Below are 20,702 nucleotides of genomic sequence, written 5' to 3' on the forward strand. Positions count from 1 at the left end.
CATAAGAGTCCATGGCAATTGATTGGTTTCTATCCAGTCTTTAATCATTCTCAGAGTGTTTCCCACAGGAAAACTTCTCTTGTAGGCTATCACCATCAGGTAATCTGATATTCAAATGAACATCAGTTGGTATATTCATGGTTGCCGTATTTTCTGATGCACCATCTGGCCTGCCATCTATTGACTTATCCATTTCATGTTGCATGGCTTTCTCTGGAGCGCTTCCACCAGGAAAACTTGACTGATTATCAATTTCCTTGAATGGGGTGACACCGTCATCTCCAGGATAAGAGGATGCATCAACAGATACAGGATCTGCTCGACTAAAAGTAACAGAAGTATCAACTGTCCTGGTTGATTCATTAGAAACATCACATCGTTCATTCACAGCATTAGTCAAATTGTCAGTGCTAAATGATTCAGAACTACCATGGTCAACCAATTCAGAAATTTTCTCCTGCAATGTTGGGACAAATTGAATCCAGCATCAAGGTTTTTCATTTTAAAAGCAGTTAAGAAATCCAAAAATAAAGAATGAGATGTAGTAAACGCGCACTCGGAATCTCTTCATTAACCAGATAATAGTCCTAAATTCAACCATCACTAGCATACCTGGATATGAAGACTCAACCATTCCTTGTCTAAACTGGTTGCCAGAACCTCAGCACTGACAAACTCTTCTGGAAGAATTCAACCGAAAGAAAACAATAGACTATTTAAAGATGAGGTCGTTGTGTTGTGTGTCTTCAACAATTTTAGTCCAACTGTAGATATGTCACCACAAGTTGACAACTTCACTAAAATCTCATAAGTTGACTTCTCTTTATCTTATAAATTTTAACGTAATTCAATGGTAATTTTAAACTTAACATATTCTTACCATTTTCAATGAAAAACCTGAATATTCATATGTTTACTTTCTACTTTTTAAACCTAAAAATAACAACGGGTGATAACAAAATCCTAAAAACCGGCATTTCTCTTTTCTTTTTCATTTTATTTGATAGGCGACGGTAGTAATTTTGATGTTGGTCACCGATCACATCACCTGTTTTTGTTGTTTCTTATTTACTTTTTTATATATCATATTTATTTTTTTAGTTTCTAATAATTCTATATTTATGACACGTTTTTGTCGTTTGATCATCTTTTAACCATATTTGGTATTACCTTAACTGATCAAGATGATGCTTATTTGTTATCATGTTAATCTTCCCTGCTTTGGACTCTTAAATTGAACTTAGATACTCAATTTGTGTTCGCATATAATTTTTTCGCGGCAATCAACCTGATTTGCGATTGTTGGTAATCATTCAATAATTTTATCCCTTGTTATGATTCAATTGTCGATACAATCAAATTTGTTCGTCTATCTTTTATTCAAATTTTTTAGATAGATTTTAACATTTTCCTTATACAATCCTCATGATATCTAACGACTGATATGTTATGTGAATGATTATGAGAAAATATTCTAATTATATTTTTAGTTTACACACTTCCATTTGCATAAAAAAAGGGTGGCAGCAGATTTAATTTGAACCTAAATAGTTTCTTAAAAAATGGCCTACAACCCTATCTAGCCTATGAACACTCTAATTGGCTCATACAACTATCAACTTCAATCAAATTTTAAATTTAATTCTTAAGATGGTAATCCCTTATGGATCTTCGTGCATAAGAATCTGATTAAAATTTTATGTTCATCTGGAACTACTTTTGATGAACTAAAGATTTAGATTCGATATAAGAGGAATAAACTTGCAAAAGAAAAACCCTATTAAAGGATAGAAAGCATTTTCCACCTACAAAAAAAAGAAACCTAGTATGTTCATCAGAAGAAAAACCAAAGGATTTAAAAGGCAAAGCTCATAAATAAATGCAGTTCAAAAATCTCGGAAACTCATTCTAGGGTCGACCTTTTTGCCAGTTGCTCGCCCTCTTCCCCTTCCTCTTCCTCTGCCTCTTCCTCTTGCACCAAAGCCTCTGCTAAATGATTTACCATGCTTCACATCCACGAGTGAATGAAGCAACTCATCACAAAGAATGCAACCGGTATGCAATGTAGCTCCGCCTTCTAAAGGAGTTGTTTTCTTGTTGAAGTCTACCTCTATGATTGTTGAGTCGCATTCACTACAGCGCTCTTGGGTGGTGGTGATACGGTGAGCACCCTCTGGGAGTAAGACAAGGCAATTGCATTTGTTGCAATAAAGCCTCCATTTCGGTGCACTCACTGGGTCTAAAACAAGTGTTCCGCTGCATTCGGGGCAAGCACAGACCCCCTGGGCCACCACAGAATGTCGACAAGTGGGGTGTGGGCAGAGGAAGCACGGCATGCCTGCTCCCTTCCCTAACTTCCCTGTACTACCAATCTTTGTGGAACCAAAGAGAGTGTCTACTCCTTCAAATGGAGGACTATTATAGCAATACGGGCATAGGGGGAATGACTTGCCCTCTGGGCCAGGCATGGAGAAGATCAAAAGCTCGAAATTATCCAATGGACATGTAAGTTCCTTGTACAACTGTAGAAATATTAAAATGTAAGTTACAATGAACACTGTTAACCAGAGTCGATGATAAAGATACTTTGATCATGCACTGTTTGACTTTCAAAACAACCTATGAGATCCAAAACACTGCCGCAAAACATGTGGCTCTATGTATGTATGTGTGTCAGTTCTCACGTTCTTTTCTTCATGTTATCCATGGAAACAAAAACACAACACAAAATATTAAAAGTTTCAAAACCCTAAACTACAAATTCAATGCATGTAGAAAACATATCGTGTTTAAAAATGTTATGTTTATTACATTGATTTCATATTTATTATATATGTCAAGTTTGTCCCGTGTTAATTCATTAGCACTATGTCTTAGTACTACACCCATGCAATTTCTATAGCACATCAAGCTATTGAATGATGTAGATGCATCAAATCAAAAACATTTGCTGGCAAGCCAAGGAAAGAGATTTATTGGTGTGCTTAACTAGTTTTCCTTCTAAACCATGGAATTTGCGAAGATGCAAGAAATTGTGTATGGTTCAGATGTCTGGAACAACATCACGTATGATACATGCTATGGTGAAACCCTAAATTTTGCGAAAGGTCTAGTATCTTGGAATTACCTTGATTGTGCCCTTTTGAGGAAGATAGTAAACCTCCTCACATGTGCCACAAAACATTCGTTGTGGTTGTGCTGAGATGTACTTCATGTACCGCAAACATTTACCACATTTACTAAGAGCGCGTCCAGTGTCAGCTAGTGGGGAGAATTGTGCTTCAAATAATGCATCCATGTTCTCTATCTGAAAAAAAAGAAAGGGGAGTCAAGTGATGAAAAAACAATTCTACACTACGATATCTGGAAAAAGAAAAGTATACACAAGAGCAGCTTGTTAAGTGGCAGTTTCCCACATCAGCTAAAATGTTTCTTGTGGTCTTAAATTAAAATTGGGCCCTCCCCCTAAAGCCAATTGGTTTTAGGTTGAATGTTCAACATGAAATAAGGCATTTCATGTATTTCACCATGATATTATTTAACCATAGAAGTAAAAATAAGCTCTTTAACCTGCTGAACAAAATAAGTGAATTTTTGCTTGAATTGCTGGAGTACATGCTGCACAACACGAGAATGATCGGCCTGACCCTTAGCAACCAAAGTAATCTGATGCTCAATGAAACTGCGAATGTCCGGCAAGCAAAGATCTGGGTCAATGCATTGATAACCTCTTATTAGTGTTATGCCTAAAGTAGTTGGAACCAACTTCCTACCAGCTTGAACCTGCATTTAAGAACAAAATATCAATCTCAAGAAAAAATAAACAAAAACATTTTGCATACAAAAGCTAACCGTCACAAGGAAGAATTTTAAATTATTTGCTTAAGAATTTATAAACCTGCACATAGTTCCGCTCACATATGTTGTTTATATGCACAGGTATTGATGCATCTGTGCCTATCCCGTGCTTCTCCATCAGAGAAATGAGCTCACTCTCACTGAGATAATCAGGAGGCGAAGTCTCACCCTATAGAATTTACAAAATCAGGCATCAGAAACAATATTAGAACTCTTAGTGATTTCATTAAATGGAGGTCAATATGTTACCTCATATAACTCCACTCTTGAAACTTCAATTTTCTCCCCTTTTCTAAACTGGGGAAGGTTTTTCTCATTTATGGCCAACCATGGCATAATAGATGTAAATCCTTGTACAGTTACACGCTGCCCAATGCAATGGAAGAATTCACCACCAACTGAAAATTCTACTTTTGTCCTGAAATAGGCACCAATAGATACATATTATAAAAGAAAAGCATATGCTAATGCATAATGAACCAATAATATAAAATCTAATATCAAAATGTTTTGCTGGCAAATCAATAGTATGTGAATCATGTAAAATTGAACAGAGGCAACAAACATGCCTTTTTCCACTATAGATCATATCAAAATATGTTTGATGAGAACTGTCGTAACCGGTTTTCGTCCGGGCACGAAAATTTTAAATTTGGCGGGAAAATTTATGTGAATAAATGGTTTTGAAAATAATTTGGGAGTCGCCATCGACCTTTTGGGTCAGGTAGGTCGAATACCTAAAAATTATTTTTTTAAAAGAGTTTTAAGAAAACACCAATAAAAAAATGAACTGATCTGCGTTTATAACCAAAAATTCGTTCTTTTTAATAATAAAAAAGGGATTCGTGGTCGGTTACGTTTAGGGAAGGATTAGCACCCCTACAACGCCCAAAATTGGTACTTTTCAATTATAAATTGTCTCTATTATTGGAAATTTAAAAATTCAAAGATATATTTAATTCATAATTCTATTATTTCAAATAATTTTAAGAAAATAAGATATTTACTTATTTAGAAATATCAGAAAAGGGCTTCTAGGTGCCTTAAGACAGCTCTTTTCTTTGATATTAATAAATATAAAATTAAATAATATTTTTTTATAATATTTAATTTTAAAATACCAGAGTAGGACATCCAGTTGTATTAAGACTGCCCTTTTCTTCGATATTGAAAAATAAATATTAAAATAATTTATTTTAAAAAATATAAATTATTTTTTATTATATATATTTATGACTACATAATAATAATAAAATATTTAAATATATAAACAAGTAAAATTAAAACAATAAAAATACAATTAGAACGATATATTTAAACACAGTAAAATAAATGAAAACATTTAAAATTAGTGACTGAATTATATTAAAATTAAAATTAAAAACCTAATTCATAATTAATCAAAATTATAAGGATTAAACATGCTATTTTCTTATTTTATTAATTTAGTGACTAAAATAAAACTTATCTAAAATTCGAATATCAGATTAAAATAAATTAAAAATATATACTCGGGATTAAAATATTAATTCTTAAAAAATTAACAGACTAAATCTGTTATTTACCCTAAATATATTATTTTAATATAAATGACTAAAATAAATAAATCTAAAATTAAAGAACCAAATTATAAAGATCTAAAATTGGGTTCAGTGACTAAAATATAAAGTTTACAAATTCAGAGGACTGCGGAAAGGATTTAACCTTTACCAAATTACACACAGGTCCTCCCTTAAACGACGCCGTTTAAGAGAGGGTATAAATACCCTAGGCTGGCTGGCCCGAAGGGCCAGCATCTCATTTCTCCTTTCTTTCTTCTCTCTCTCAAACTGAGAGAGAGATTTCTCTCTCGCCTCTCTCTAGGTTTCCCTCACCGGAGGCAAACCGGCAGCCATAGGCCACCGTACTCCGCCGCCGGCCACCGCCGCCGGCCACCGTAACGGTGGTCGGAATTCACCAAAAACACCCCCAAAGCGTAGATCTAAATGCCCTAAGACCGATTCCGGTCTTTGTTTTCCCTAAAAGACTCCTAATCGGAGTAAATCTACGAAAATACCTTCGGTATTTTCTGTTCTCCGGCGATGTTTAGTGCTTCCGACGGTGGTCAAGGCTCCAAGGGTAAGTTTCTTTTCTTCTTTCTTTGTTTTCTATTTTTTTTTTTTCTGGTTGTTGGTTGCTGTTCGTTTGTGTTCTTCTCCTCTTTTTTCCTTTTTTTCTTGCAGGGGACGGTGGCTTTTATAGCCACCACCGGTGATGGCTTCAGACCGGTCCAAAGGATGAAAGGCCCGGTGAGTCACCATAGCTATGGTGGTGACTCACCATAGGGCTCGACGTGGACGGCTGTTATTGTGGCAGCAGAGCTTCTGGAGTCTTCTGTTGGTGTCGTCGTGGTACTGGTGTGTCGACAATGGCGGTGGAGGCGTCGGCAGTGGGGCATTGGACCACCTGGCAGTGAAGCGGCGGTTGGAAGCTTGGAGATAGCTGAGGCGGCGCCGCGTGATTGCCCTAGGGTATCATACCCTAGGGTTTTTTTTTGTCTGGAAGCATCAGGACCGTTGGATCTTGGTCAGATCCAACGGCTGTGAGCAATGACGGCTGGGGCATGAGATGAGAAACCCTAGTTGGGTTTTAGGGTTTGTAAAATGGGCCTCCGGGTCCTTTGGGCTTGTAATAATTATTTAATAATAATATACTAATAATAATATTTAATAATAATAATAATAAATTTAAATGAAAAAATGATGTCTACAAGAACTATACTTCCAATAAGTTCAAGTTCAATGAAAACAAGGCCCTTCTCAGTAGCCTAGCCACCTACCCACACCTTCCCTACCCCCTGCCCACCCAAGTCTTCTTTGCTCTTACCCCACTTTGATAAAAACATCCTCCATTAAGAAACAACCATGGAATTCTACACTGAGTGCACTTATATTAAAGCTTCAAGCGACACCATACAATTCTATTAGATATCCTTCCCCCACAATAATCAGAACATGCTAAGGAGCATCTAAAGCAAGTGGCAAACATAAAAGTGTACAGCCATATGCCATCACCAAGGTCGCACATTGACCACAGTAGGATATGAGAACTTCCAGAAAGAATGAATCTAAATAAACAAGACGATTAAGCATTAGGCTATTACCTCACATATTTGCAGTCAGGAGACACCGTTCCCATAAAATGTTGACAGATATACTGATATAATCTCCAAGCATCATTTCCAAGAACATCCTCAGTTGCTGGTTGCATTGGAGTTATAGGAGGATGATCACCAGCATCTGTTCCTGTCCGTGGTTTATGATAACCTTCAGCGAGCAGTCCATGGATATAACCACTCCACATTGGATTATTCTCTAGTAACTTAAGTGTGCCTTTGAAGTCAAATGATGAAGGATATGCTGTACTTTCAGTTCGTGGATAGCTGAATAGCAAAAATTCCAAAAGTAAAATAAATATATAATTACTACTGGAACAGTAATGGAAGTATAAAAAATATGCAGTTATATATGAAGTAAGTTGCAACACTGTTATTTATTATAAAGCTTTCTTAACCATGCTTATTAGAACCGGGACTTGCAATTAATGAATCTAACTGTAATACCTAATTTTCATGGCTTGTGAAGGCATTAACCCATGACTTAGTCAGGTATATAAAGACCAATCACATTATCGTTTAATTGGTTATTATGTGTGTAAACAATAAGATAAAATATCCGCGCATGCGTGTATTGTACTCTTCCTTCAAAACAACACATAGAACTAAGCTCCAGAAAGAACATCCCTTTTAAACCTAGACACACAACTCTTCCTATCAATCCCACCACCCTAAAAAAGAACAAAGATCCAGACTAAATTCTCTTACAGTCAACATAAAACATAGTACAGATCCTTAATCATCAATCAATTATAAATGCAACAACTAAAGTACTAAATCATCCAGTTTTCATTTCTAGCAGAAACCTTTCTTTAGAAAATAATTCTCCTGTCGAGTCTAAGTAAAAAAATACCGGTCCTTTAAAACAAAAGGATAACCTAAATAGCTAGCTCTTTAGCAACAATACCAACATCAGTACCAGAGATTTAACAGGTCATATCCAAGAATACTGATACAGAATCTCTCTGCCTTCTTCATTATAACAACTTGCAATGAAATAACCAAAAATTAGTAAGATACAAAGAAACTCATTTTAATCTAAAATAGAGAGAGAAGAGGACCTTATGAAACCTTGCGTATATAAGCGTTCAGAAATTTGCATGGCTGTCTGAGGGCCATAGCCTAATGCACTTGAAGCAACCTGAACAAAATTAATAAGGATTATCTTGAAATGTTTATTAACTTGTTCTTAAAAACCATGTAAGAGTCGGAAAAATTGATTTCCATAAGTCCAAAAGGTTGGAATTGCAGATTTGAAATTTTCAACCATTTTAACACGAAAGCTTCTTTGAGGACCAGCAAAAGCAAAAGCTAAGATACCTTCTAGTCATAATTACTTTTATGCCCCTAATTATTATTACTTTGTTTACATAATAAATTTTCCGATCTTGGACATATTGTCTCAAACAAACACTTATCACAGCAATGTCAGATGGGTGACATTGTGACCACAATTTTCCACCACACTAGCAATGTCACACTAGATTTTCTAGTCATAAAAACAGAAAAAATTCAACAAGATTAATCTGTCCACAAGGAATCAGCAATGCAACAAGAGAACAGCCTAGAAAGAACGTTACGCAATTGAAAGTAACCTATATAGTCCTCCTTTCCTTGTTGGATACATCAATAGGCTATTCACATAACAACTACCCATTAGAGGCAAAGATTTTATACCCATCCCGTCCAAAGTAATTTCTAGTTCTTTTAAGCAGCTATTTGAGAATCAAGTACAAATTACATTTTACATGTAAAAGATTAACAAAAGCAATTCATAGTTGTTCTAACCTTCAAAAGATTCACCGTGTTGAGACCAGAAGGTCGACCTTTGCTTTCCTGTTTTTCTGATACATCAATTACTTCAAGAATGCTATCTTCTGTCACCAACTTTTGAAACATCGTAGCAACCTGAAAATATACATAAAAACAGGAATTAGCACAGGTCATTCAAACACCAATAGAAACATCAATAAAATCTTTATGCAACAAGGACTCACGTCTACATCGAACAACTTTTGACGTTTCCATTCTAGCTGAAGCTCATAACCAGTCTGAATAATATAGGGGTGTAATGCCCAAAACTTTTCGGGTTTAAAAGTATTAATTTGCAGATAACGCTGTACGCAAAACCCAAGTGTAGGAGTTTGACATGGTCCATATCTGAAATAAGCAATTAATTCGTGTTTTACATACTGCTCCAAACTTGGCCAAAAAAATCAGTAGCTGAGAAGCAGAAAATTAAAACATATATATATATATGAGGTAGTGTAACTCTAAAGAAAGAGGATGAACTAAAAAGCAAAAAAAATCAGCACTGCCTAGTCTAAAAGTAAAAGTTAAGCCTAAAAGTTGAAATAGTGAGACCATAAACTTTCAGATAGTTGCACAGGAAGAGAAACTTAGGAAAGATGCTCATAGATCAATATCCAGAAAACAAAATTGTGAATAAGCAAAGGTAAAACAATACCAAGAATGACATGTCAGCTTGCAAAGCATAGGCTATGCTAAATGAATCAGGCTTGAGTTTAAAGTGGACACTGATACTGATGAAAGATAATTAAGCATAACTGTGAAATAAGGGCCAGAGAAACATAAGATAAGAGCTGAAAGAAATCTGGTTGTCAACTGTAGCCCATCGGACGGGGTAAGACTCCCTTTTACCCTTATTTTTTTAAAATAAATTTTATAAAGTTTAAATTTTATTCATCTTATATTTATTAATTTTGAAACTTTTATTTTACTCCATCTTTCGACATAATTAAAGTTTTAATATTTTTGAATTATCAGTTGATACAAATAATTTTTTTATAATACTATAATTATTTAACATAAATATAATTTTAATAATTTTTAATTACTTATTTTATATACACACATATCTCAATTTAAAGTCTTTATCGAACATTTTCTCTTATCACTATAATTCAGCTTACCACAATTGTTGCTTTTGCATTCGAACACATCCTACTATTTATTTCAACACTAAATTAACTAAATTCACCTCTACCATTGTTTTCAATATCACTAGTACTCTCACATGCCCATCCAAATTAAATTATCAAACTAGTAGGGGCTCTAATATAAGCAAATTGTAGTCAATAAAATATTATTGTCAATGGAACTACAATATAATCCTAGACTCTTGGGATAAGCAAATGAGAACTGGCATGCACAAAATTCTCACATCTGTGAGCATAAAATTATTATGCAAATAAAAAGCAATAGAACTAAAGGGCGAATGGAAACCCCATCAAAAAAATATGCATAAAGAACTAAAAAGTGCTAAGAAAGATGAAAGAACTGACGAGATAACCCTGGAGTCAAGGTTCCCATATTTTCCTTGAAAATAACTAGTTTGAAATCGTGTAAATGCAACACCAACTTTCAAATCTATCTCTTGCCGAGCATCCACAGCAAGTGCCTCATGTCTGTTTGGTTCCACCAGGTTGTCCATAGCCTTCGAAATGTCCTTCTCAGTCACAGAAGAAAACCTAGCACGATAAACCCTTTTCTTTGCCTCATTCACTGGAAACCGAGTACACTCAATCACTGCAAGAAATTTATAATAATAATAACAAGTAAGCAGACATGCAAATCTGTCATTGAGAAAATCTCTACAAATAATTTCAAGTTTGTAATTAATAATGGCGAATTTCTTTGTTGAAAATACATATATATGAGAGAGGATAGTCTGTATTTAAATGATTTTCAAACTTATTAAAAAAGAAATCGTGAGAGAAAAGGCCAATGAAAAGCAGAAGCTTTGTAGAGCAGAAATAACTTCAAATGCTTTAAAATAAATGATATTAATTGGAATTAAGGCTTCCATATGCTGAAAGGTAGAGAATAAAGCAGACATGCCTTATAGAAGCACAATCTTTCTTTTTCTTTTCACCAAAGTAATTATAAAACGGCAGTGCTGATTAATTTGCATGGAATGAACATGGTACCATTTAGACTATCATAAATTCGCTTAATCATTTGATAAGTTCATGGAGCAACAAGGATTGCTTCACAGCGATGTGCATATAAACCAACATAAAGCAGACAAGAATTACCTTCAAAACAAATGTTCTCTCCTTCCCGATCACAATCCAACCACAGTACCAAATAATCACAACCACGAGCTTCTTGACTTAAATGTCTAGAAATATGAGCCTGATTAACCAAAAAATTGTTAGAAATTTATATTTAAAAAGGGTTTATAGCTTAAAAATTGAACCAGGACAAGGAGTTAAACACACTCATTGCCAAGAATTAAAATGCAGATCCGACCATAATGATATAGAAACAAAATTCATGTTTACCTCACCAACATCAACTGTCACGGTTTATTGTCATAAAACTTTATATATAGTGACCTGTGCAAGTTGGTGGTTTTACATGGAAACATGAATTTTAGAGAACTCATGTACAAAATTAGTTTAAAATTCAAGTACAAATTTACAGTCACTCGCTAAGTACATAAGTTGATCTGATAATAATCAACTAATATATAAAAACAAAATTCATGTTTATCTTACTGTAGAAATTTGAGAAATGGTTTGGAACAGAGAAATGATTGTATTCTCTGTAATTTTTCTTATTTCAAAATACTACATAGGTTAGGCCTTATATAGGCAGATTTACAATAGGAATACAACTCTAACTTAGAGTCTTATGGCTATTAGGAGTTAACTTATTCTAACTAATATTCTATCTAATATTATCTCATCTAATCCCTTAATTAGGCAAGATGCAGAGTACAAAGTAAATAAAACCCTAATAATTAAATTACAATAAAACTCCAATTTATGTGGCTACAATCTACACTTACCAACACCAACTGTCACGGTTTATTGTCATAATAATTTATATATTGTGACTAGTGCCAGTTGGTGGTTTTATGTAGGCCAACATTCTAACTTAAACTACAGCTAAATCCTTGAGAAACATATATTTAGAGTACTCAATTACAAAATTAGTTTACAATTCAAGTGCAAGTTTCCATTCACTCACTCAGTACATAAGGTAGATATATCTGATCACAATAAACTAATATATGAATTCGCATAGGGATTTTCACAGCAGAAGAGAAACAACTTTTGATTCTATCACTAAAGTGCCGAGATAAAATCCCAGAATTCAGAAATATTTGTCAACTATTTCCTTTACATGAATTGCTGAGATCGTGATAACAAAAACACAGTTTTTTTTAGCAATACCAAGTTGACTCGTAAAAATCACTAAAAAGAATGGCAAGATGAAAAATTACAAAGGTTGATAGGAAGCCACATAAACTATATATACCTTTGGGTTTGATTCTGTCTTGATAACCGAAGCTTGAAATAAGTCTAGAGGATTAGTGGCATTCCAATCTTGATAAGATGCTGGAAAATCTACACTAGATTTGGCCAAGAAGAAAAAAAAGGAAAAACATCACCATAAGGAAATCGAGATAATAAGTTAGACAAGATAAGGCTGCAATAGGTAAACATAAAAAGTAACAGCTAAAATTAACAGTTCCCTAATATCTTCTACAAGTCATAATGTTATGGTGTAAAATGCAATATAGCTTATACTAAAGTTCACTGCACTGATATTTGAATATATTCTTTCCTGAATCAAGAGAGTTAAACTTTAATGTCTTTCCCTGTATCAAAATACTCTCTCAAGCCTTTTCAAGTTATTTTCAAATATAACATACATAAAATAATCACATAAGGAGAAAGGCATCAGCATTCTAGGCACCTAAATATACAAATCCTGGAAGTAGAAAGCAAAAAAAATAGAAAATAATCACATTTTCTTTGTTTTCAACGCGTCAGGGAGAATAAGGACCTGAACACGTGCCCAATAACTGAAGTAACTTTATAATGGACATGAAAGCCGAGAAACTTTCCATTGAACTCGTGGACTTCTGTACTACCTCTCCTGGTCGACATCTGGCATATGTAATACAACTTATAAGTAACTAAAAAGCATTCAATAATGAAAACTAAAAAAGGACACAGCATTCACAAAAAGACAATAGAACCCTAACCAAAACAAGAAAATGTTTTGACATTAGTACAGAAATACTAAAGTGAAAATGATATAACAAAAGGGTTTATCGTTTGATGGAATTAAAAGCTATTCAAAAGGGTTAATCGTTTTTTGTCTCCTTTCGAGATCTGATCAAGGATCGTTTGATTATTGAGAGTGACAGCAGGGTGGCAGTGGACTGGATTAAGAAAGTTGAATTATGCCCAGACATTTATGCTGCTATTGTTAAAGATATTGTTGATAGGCTTAATGTTTTTGAAGGTGTTGTTAGATGGGTTAATAGGACAGCTAACCTATGTGTTGTTGTCCAGGGCTGTTTTTATGTTTTTATATTTCCTACTAAGGGATTAGGTTGTTGTAACTCCTATGTACTTTTCATGATTCTAACATATTTCTAAGGCACTCTTTTCCTCCTTCCGCTGATTAAGGAGCTTCCTATGAGCTCCATTAATCATGAAGGGGGTTTTTAATGAAGAATGATTCAGCATTGTGTCCAACACGTCACAGCACTGTGCAATACTTAAACAAAATATTATTTTAAACTAAATCCAACACCAACAAAGGGTATGAAATTTTCCAAACAGGTTACTGTTTTCAATAAAGAAGCCGTGAGAAATGTAGCTTAAGAAACAAAAATTGAAAAGCGAATCAAACAAACATACATATATATATATAAACCTAATACAAGGTTCACAAACCAAGCATTAATTGAATTGCTACAATTCAAATCAAGCCAATGGCAACATTATCTTAACGGGATGGCTTTCTTGAACTAAACTAATTTTCATAAATACTGAACCTTTTTTTCCCTATAAAATTCCTTTTCTTTAAGAGTGTCTGTTCTGACAGTAAAGCCAATGGTCAATAACATCCTAAAGATGAAATGTACTTAATATTTAAAATCTAAAAATTAAAAAAATTTAACGCTCAAGTTTGGGAAACCAATAAAACTACAATGGAATCTCACAAAAATAAGGGAGATTTTAAGCATACTTGGCCATGAGAGAGTACGGAAGCGATGGAGAGAGCGATGCTAGGTTTTTCCGCCACCTGCAAAAAACAGTGAGAAAAATCGACTTAAACATTAGACATGAAGAAACTTATTTTACACTTAATTTTATGTATTTGGCAGAAAGGAAATTGAAATGTTTCAAAAGCTTTGTTAGATTGATTACCATTAGAACTTTGGGAGGCGAAGACATATTTGTGAATTAAACCAGCCTTCTCAATTTCCACTTCCACTTTCTTTGTTGAGCTTTCCACCTTCAACTTCTGACTCTAAATAATACGCCTTGAAGGAAATACGACCTAGTTTTTAGTTTAAACCCCTAATCCCTAACACGCTTATCAAACACATAGACTGATCCGGTGTTGGATTTAGAATTTTACTAGGCAAGTGTTTTCTTTTTATATATATATATATATTCTTTTGTAGAATATTATGATTATTAAAAATTATAAAATAATTTATTGATTATGGGAGTTAATTTATTGAATTTTTTTATTATTAAAAATTATAAAATAATCATTCGATTATTTATTATGTTTTAAATTTGTCATTTTTTATTAAAAGAATAGTTGTATAAGTTAGACGTTAACATGTTAACTAAAATATATTAATATTTAATCTCTTAATTTCGAACGACTATCATATTTTGGATATGTACTATTTGGAACTCCATATTTTATAAACTTAAATTATATTATTTATTTTGGATTACGATTATATCTTTATACTTTGTGGACTTTTGAGGAAAAATATTTTTTTAAAATGTTAGCCACTTAAGTGATTTCATATGACATTTAATCATCTGAATTTAAGTGGGAGTGGATTAGGGTGTTACAACTTTTATTTTTTATTTTTCTTTTAATTTATGTATATTATATTTTTATTTTTAATAATTTTTAGTACTCTTTTCTCTACTTTTATGTATATGCATACTTTACTTTGTCTTCTGTCATATTTTTTTGTATTCTTTATCGATCGATTGGGCCTTTTTTTGTTAATATTTTAAAGATTGGATTTGAAGTCTCATCGATTGATAAGATGACTTGTATGCACACTTTAAACATTCGTATTGAATTTGGATATACAATTTATATTTGGATATATTTCTTTTTCACGACGTTCAACTATGATTTGTTATTATCGATTATATTTTAATAGTTTGATCTCGTGTTATGATTCGTTTATCGATGCATTTAAATTTGTTCGTATCTATCTTTTGTTCGAGTTTTTAGATAGATTTTTAACATTTTTCTTATATGGTCCTTATATGATCTCAAGTGACTAGTTTCTTGTGTTATTTGTTATAGAATTGTATCTTAAGTATGTGTTTTGATTTACATTTATGATTATAACCTTTTTTATATATAATTTTTGATATTTCATCTTTTCTAATCCTCTATTAAAAAATAATTTAAATAATTAGTTATTGTTTATAACTTTGAATTTTTATAAAACTAATAAAAAGAAATTAGAAGTCTTAGCTATATATGTACTCGTTATTTATCATTATCTCTTGATCCATTCCCATCTGTTTTCCATCTTAGATGTTACAGTTGAGATGGAGAGAAAGTCATCGTCTTGTAGGCGCCGGCGAAATTCCATCGGTTGCGTGCCTGCCATTTTCAGCTTCTTTTCCAAACACAACAAGCGCTCAAAATTTATCAGCTGTGGTTCGTTCCTTCCGCAGATGGCTTCTTACCATTTTGTACTATAAAATTTCCTCAACTGCAATTACTCTTAATTAGATTTTAGTTGAGCAGTGATCGCTACATTGTTCCGATCCTCTCTTGATTTTCAGGGAAAGAGAAGCGAGAGGAGGCGGCCCACGACGAAGAGAGGCTAAAAGATGCAAAGCTTGTAATTAGGAGTCCAACGCTTCCGGTAGAGATTCGGCGATCGTTGTCGGTTGAGGTGGGGAACCATCGTCATGCATTAGTGGCGAGGTTGATGGGAGCAGATAAATTTCCTCCGAGGTTGATGGGAGTAGATAAATTTCCTGGATTCCGGCGCCGATAAGAGAGTGAAGTTGCCGCAGGTTGGAGCAGTGGAGAAGTGCGATGAGGATTTGAAGGCTCTTCAAAGGATTAATGAAGTTGTGAAGACGAGCATCAGCGTCGGACTTGGGGACAGCAATGAGCTCAGTCAGTCGTCTTCTCCTACTTCACTGAATATCTTTAATTTTTTAACATCTTATTTGTTATATCTCTGAAAATATTTTTGAAAAATAATATTTCTGTACACAATTGATTGGAAATTTTATACTCCTTATATAACTATAGTCCTACAATTAAACCTCTAATAATATTACGCAGTAAGGACACATATATAGTAGTAACCTAAATTTTATACTCCTTATATAACTATAGGAATAATTTTAAGTATGGATAGTAACATAAATTTTTCAAATAATGGACACAAATAAAATTTTAGGATGGATAACATCAATAAAATAAACAACTAACATAAAAAAATTCGGATTTCAATGTCCACCTTTAAATACATATATATCCACCAGTGATATTATGTGATTTACCAGAGTCAAAACCACTCGATAACTATTAAAATCTTGTTTAAATCAATCTACATATAATTGTTATCATTATAGATTTAACACTAATCGTCTTATAATTGAGATTTTTTTGCTCCAATTCTCTCCACTTCTTTTCTCCTTCATTCACATTTTTCCCCTATACTTTCATCTCTCTTATAAAAAAAAATTCGATCAATAGTTATTATTTTATTCATTATGATATTCTAATCAAAAGAAATAAATCATTACCGTATAACGAAGGAAAATATACATATCAATAATATTCATAACAAATTTTTAATTTTTTTTATAGATGATGAATAATTACAATAAAAACTTTAACCCAAAGCTAAAAAGCTTAAAATGTTAATGTCTGTGGTTCCATTCCCTTTTGCTTTAGGTGTAAAAATAGGATTCCAAGTTCATAATAAATCATCATTATAAGCAGTGTGGTAGTGGGAGACAAAAGTTATCTCACTGTTGCTATATGCAATTATAGCATGCCCATCATTCTTTTACTACAATTTTTTATTTAATTATTGATATATAATCTAATGATTAATTAACTCAGATCGAATATTATAGAGACGAGGATAATTCTCCTAACCCAGTTTGTTATATTCATAAACATCAGGGTTCGAACCATTGACATTACTTAACAAATCTAATGTATTTTCCTACTAAATTTTAATCGCTCCCTTCCCTTAAATACAATGTCAAAGATTTTATACCCTTATATTCAATTTATATATATATTTTAATTTAAGTTTTATTTTGGTATCTGTTGTTAAAAATTTAACGGTGATAATTGATATATCATCATAAAATAATATCATGTCGTTATTGATAAAATATCACATCAATAATTTTGTTAGTTTTTAACGACAATATATCAAATTAAAATATAAAATAAATATTAGATATAATTTTAAAAATAAAATAAAATCTAAATACCAAAATAAAATAAAATTTTAAATTTAAATGTATAATTTACTCTTTAACTTTATGATATTTTTATCGTGTTTTCATAACATCATTTATTTATGTTGTACCAACAAATCGTGTCACGTTATTATATTTTGAAAAATAAAAATATAAAATATAATTTAAAAATTATAGAAAGTAAAATATATGTGAAAAGTAAAAAATTTTCAAAAGATCTAAAAGCTTAGAGAAAGAGTTAATTGTATTATATCTCACCTAAACTATAACTTTCATTTTAAATTAGTCCTTAAATTTTTGAATATTTTAATTTCATCCCTAAACTATGACTCTCATTTTAATTAGTCCTTAAATTTTTTAACATTCTAATTGCATCCCTAAACTATGACCCTCTTTATAAATTGGTCCCCAAAATTTTGAATCTTTCAATTTTATCTCCAAATTCATCCAAATATGTAATTAATTTCAACCATACTTTAACCTAATTTTTTTTCCAAATATATAATAATATAACTTGGCCTAATGATTTTATTAACAAGGGATGTGATTAGTATATACATATAGTTTGGGATAAAATTGGAATGTTCAAAAAGTTTGGGAATCAATTTAGAATGAAGGTTATAGTTTGAGGATGAAATTAAAATATTCAAAAGTATGCAGACTAATTTAGAATGATAATCATACTTTGGGATGAAATTGAAATATTTAAAAATTTAGGAACCATTTTAAAATAATAATCATGTTTTGTGAACATGTGATCCAATTAACTTGAAAAAAAAACTATCCATCCCCAAAAGAAATATTTCTGGCTATTTCTTCAATCTAAAAATTTAGATAAATACAATCCCTTTTCGTACATTACTAAACCCCGCAATCCATAGGTCATCTTCGACACTCACTAATTAGAAAAAACCGGCAATCCTTTTATCAATTTTCTCAGCATCCAAATAGTCACTTTTGTTTAAAAATGGCAATTACTCTCCTAGCTCCTTTGGCAATGGACACAACTACACTTTTGAGCCATTTTTGTTGGACATAGGGTGTTGAAGTGCGTGACATCTGTCACTTATTGCATCTGAATTAATGCCTATGTGCCAAAGATTGCTGGAAATGAGGGCTGGAATTAGGAATTTTAGGGTTTTAAGTTTTTTTTTGCAATTCTAGAAAAATTTTATTTTTTTACAAATTAACAGAATTTTTAAGTTTTTTTAAATAAAAATAAAAATTTATGAAAATTATATAAACATGACACATGTCAAATAACGTATGCACTTAAAAGTATAACGTTAAAAACATTATACGCCTACTTTGAACAAAAAAATCTTTTAACACTTAGGTTTAACGGTTTAACTTTATATAATTTAAACATTTTTTTGTATTAAGCCATTTTTTAAAATAAGAAGTTCAATCTCTATTTCATGAAGAGAAAACTTTGAACTTCTTTATGAGTCGAATCAAAAACGTTGTAGATAATGATAATTTGATCAACTGCTGCAACATAAATACATAATTCAATTGAATTATTTCTATAACTTTTTTCTCTGACAAAGCACAGGGAATGAGAATCAACAATCACAAAAATTTGTATCCAGATATATAAGGAATGATGTAAAATTTATGTTAAAAGAGACGAATTTCTAAAAATTTAAGAAGAATGAATTTGTAAAATTTTAAGCACATCACCGGAACATTTAACCGGAAAGTTGTTATCACACAACAATGGTTTCCTTCATATATATAGATTGTATTTGTATTGCTTGAATGTAGGACGAAGACGAAGCCTACAACAGAAGCACCAACTGATTAAGAAGAAGGCAGAGGAAGAGAAAATTGCTCCCACTGCCACTGCCACCACCGGGGCAGGTGGCTTCCTCCACAGATTTACAACGGAACACGTTGCTTATACGAAAAGCAATAACAACGATGAGGAAAATGATTCAGTTTCTGGCGTACGAAGAAGAAACGCATTAACCAAAGCCAAATGCATGATCCAGAGTGTGCATGAAGTGTGCAAGGATATTGCATGGGGTGAACGGCGGGAGATTGGCATAATAGGGTTGGCGTTGCAACACCATATTTGCAGAGATTTGATTCATGAGCTTGTTAAAGAAATTGCTTGCTACTCCAACTAACTCCATCCCTTCCATTTCAAGCACTATATAGGGAGAGAGGCATGATCCGTTAACATGTAAATATTTTAGTTTTATATCTTTTTAGAGTCGTTGTGAAAGCATACGACTGAAATTATCTCTTTATTTTTTATCGTTAATCTCAAGCGTCAATTTACACTCATCTCACGATCCTAAAAAGTTATAATACTAAAAAGGTTGTGTAAGTATAAATGGATCCTGAATTGTCTCTCTACCAAAATATTAATTCTTTTACTTAGTGTGAGCGGTATTGTTTTGAAGTGGGGTTTTTTTTAGCAAATTTAGTTGGAAGAAAAGTAAAGTATATTAAATGTTATCTTATTAATTTTATTGAATTATTTCGCATAATTTATGGCTCATTTTTTTTATAAACCACTAATTTTATTTAAAATAAAAGATATCGTAAATTATAATAAAGATTTATAGTCATAATCGTAAATTAAGCACATAATTAGGAAATTTTCATATAATCACTGAAACAAAACCAACAACTTAAGATCACATAAAGACCATACAAGAAAATATTAAAATCTAACCAAGAAAACTATAACAAAGATATATACTAATATGTTTGATCGCATCGGCAAACAAATCACAAAAGGGGATAAAGCTACTGAAAGATCACCGACAAACTGCAAATCAGACTTGAGGGACGTGAAAAACTACACATGAATGCATAAAAGGTATCCAAATCCAATCCGAGTGTCTAAAGCATGGAAGATCAACAATATAACATATAAGTGTCATCTTGACCAGTCGTGACGATATCTAATCAACCCTTAAAAAAAGATAAGTGAACACAACGACCAAACGACTTAAAAACGTGTCAAAAGGCATAAGAAAACGTGTCATAAAGGCAGGTAAAAACGTGTCATATATGCAGACTTATTGAAAACAAAAAATAAAATAAAATAAAGATGTAATATAAGAAAATAAAAGGATAATAAAAAATACCAACAGTCAGCAATTAACATTGAAGTTGTTGTCGCTGCCGATCAACAAAGACAAAAAGAATAAGAGATGAACAACTTACCA

General features: G+C 32.4%; 2 protein-coding genes across 3 annotated transcripts; one reads left to right on the forward strand and one right to left on the reverse strand.

The window, feature by feature from the left end:
- Positions 1 to 1,820: 1,820 nt before the first annotated feature.
- On the reverse strand, positions 1,821 to 14,344 carry LOC120178316 (DNA topoisomerase 3-beta-like). Of its 2 annotated transcripts, none has more exons than XM_039184184.1 (15): positions 14,212 to 14,344; positions 14,030 to 14,086; positions 12,833 to 12,936; positions 12,302 to 12,395; positions 11,071 to 11,170; positions 10,318 to 10,561; positions 9,010 to 9,172; positions 8,801 to 8,920; positions 8,074 to 8,153; positions 7,001 to 7,279; positions 4,108 to 4,276; positions 3,899 to 4,027; positions 3,571 to 3,783; positions 3,128 to 3,307; positions 1,821 to 2,522 (listed from the first exon to the last, which is right to left on the reverse strand). In XM_039184184.1, exons 1-15 carry the CDS (start codon positions 14,236 to 14,238, stop codon positions 1,887 to 1,889), a joined length of 2,595 nt encoding a protein of 864 aa, XP_039040115.1. In that variant the 5' UTR covers positions 14,239 to 14,344; the 3' UTR covers positions 1,821 to 1,886. The 2 variants fall into 2 exon arrangements, with proteins under 2 accessions (XP_039040115.1, XP_039040116.1); XM_039184185.1 differs by having other exon boundaries at positions 1,822 to 2,522; positions 12,302 to 12,390; positions 14,212 to 14,226.
- A 1,258-nt stretch (positions 14,345 to 15,602) lies between these two features.
- LOC120178340 lies at positions 15,603 to 19,649 on the forward strand. The gene is made up of 4 exons (XM_039184209.1): positions 15,603 to 15,715; positions 15,844 to 16,028; positions 16,081 to 16,186; positions 19,285 to 19,649. The coding sequence occupies exons 1-4, from the start codon at positions 15,604 to 15,606 to the stop codon at positions 19,647 to 19,649; spliced, it is 768 nt and encodes a 255-aa protein (XP_039040140.1). The 5' UTR covers position 15,603.
- Positions 19,650 to 20,702: the final 1,053 nt, after the last annotated feature.

Source organism: Hibiscus syriacus, unplaced genomic scaffold, assembly GCF_006381635.1.
Source record: "Hibiscus syriacus cultivar Baekdansim isolate YM2019G1 unplaced genomic scaffold, ASM638163v2 tig00112347_pilon, whole genome shotgun sequence".
Classification (NCBI taxonomy): domain Eukaryota; kingdom Viridiplantae; phylum Streptophyta; class Magnoliopsida; order Malvales; family Malvaceae; genus Hibiscus; species Hibiscus syriacus.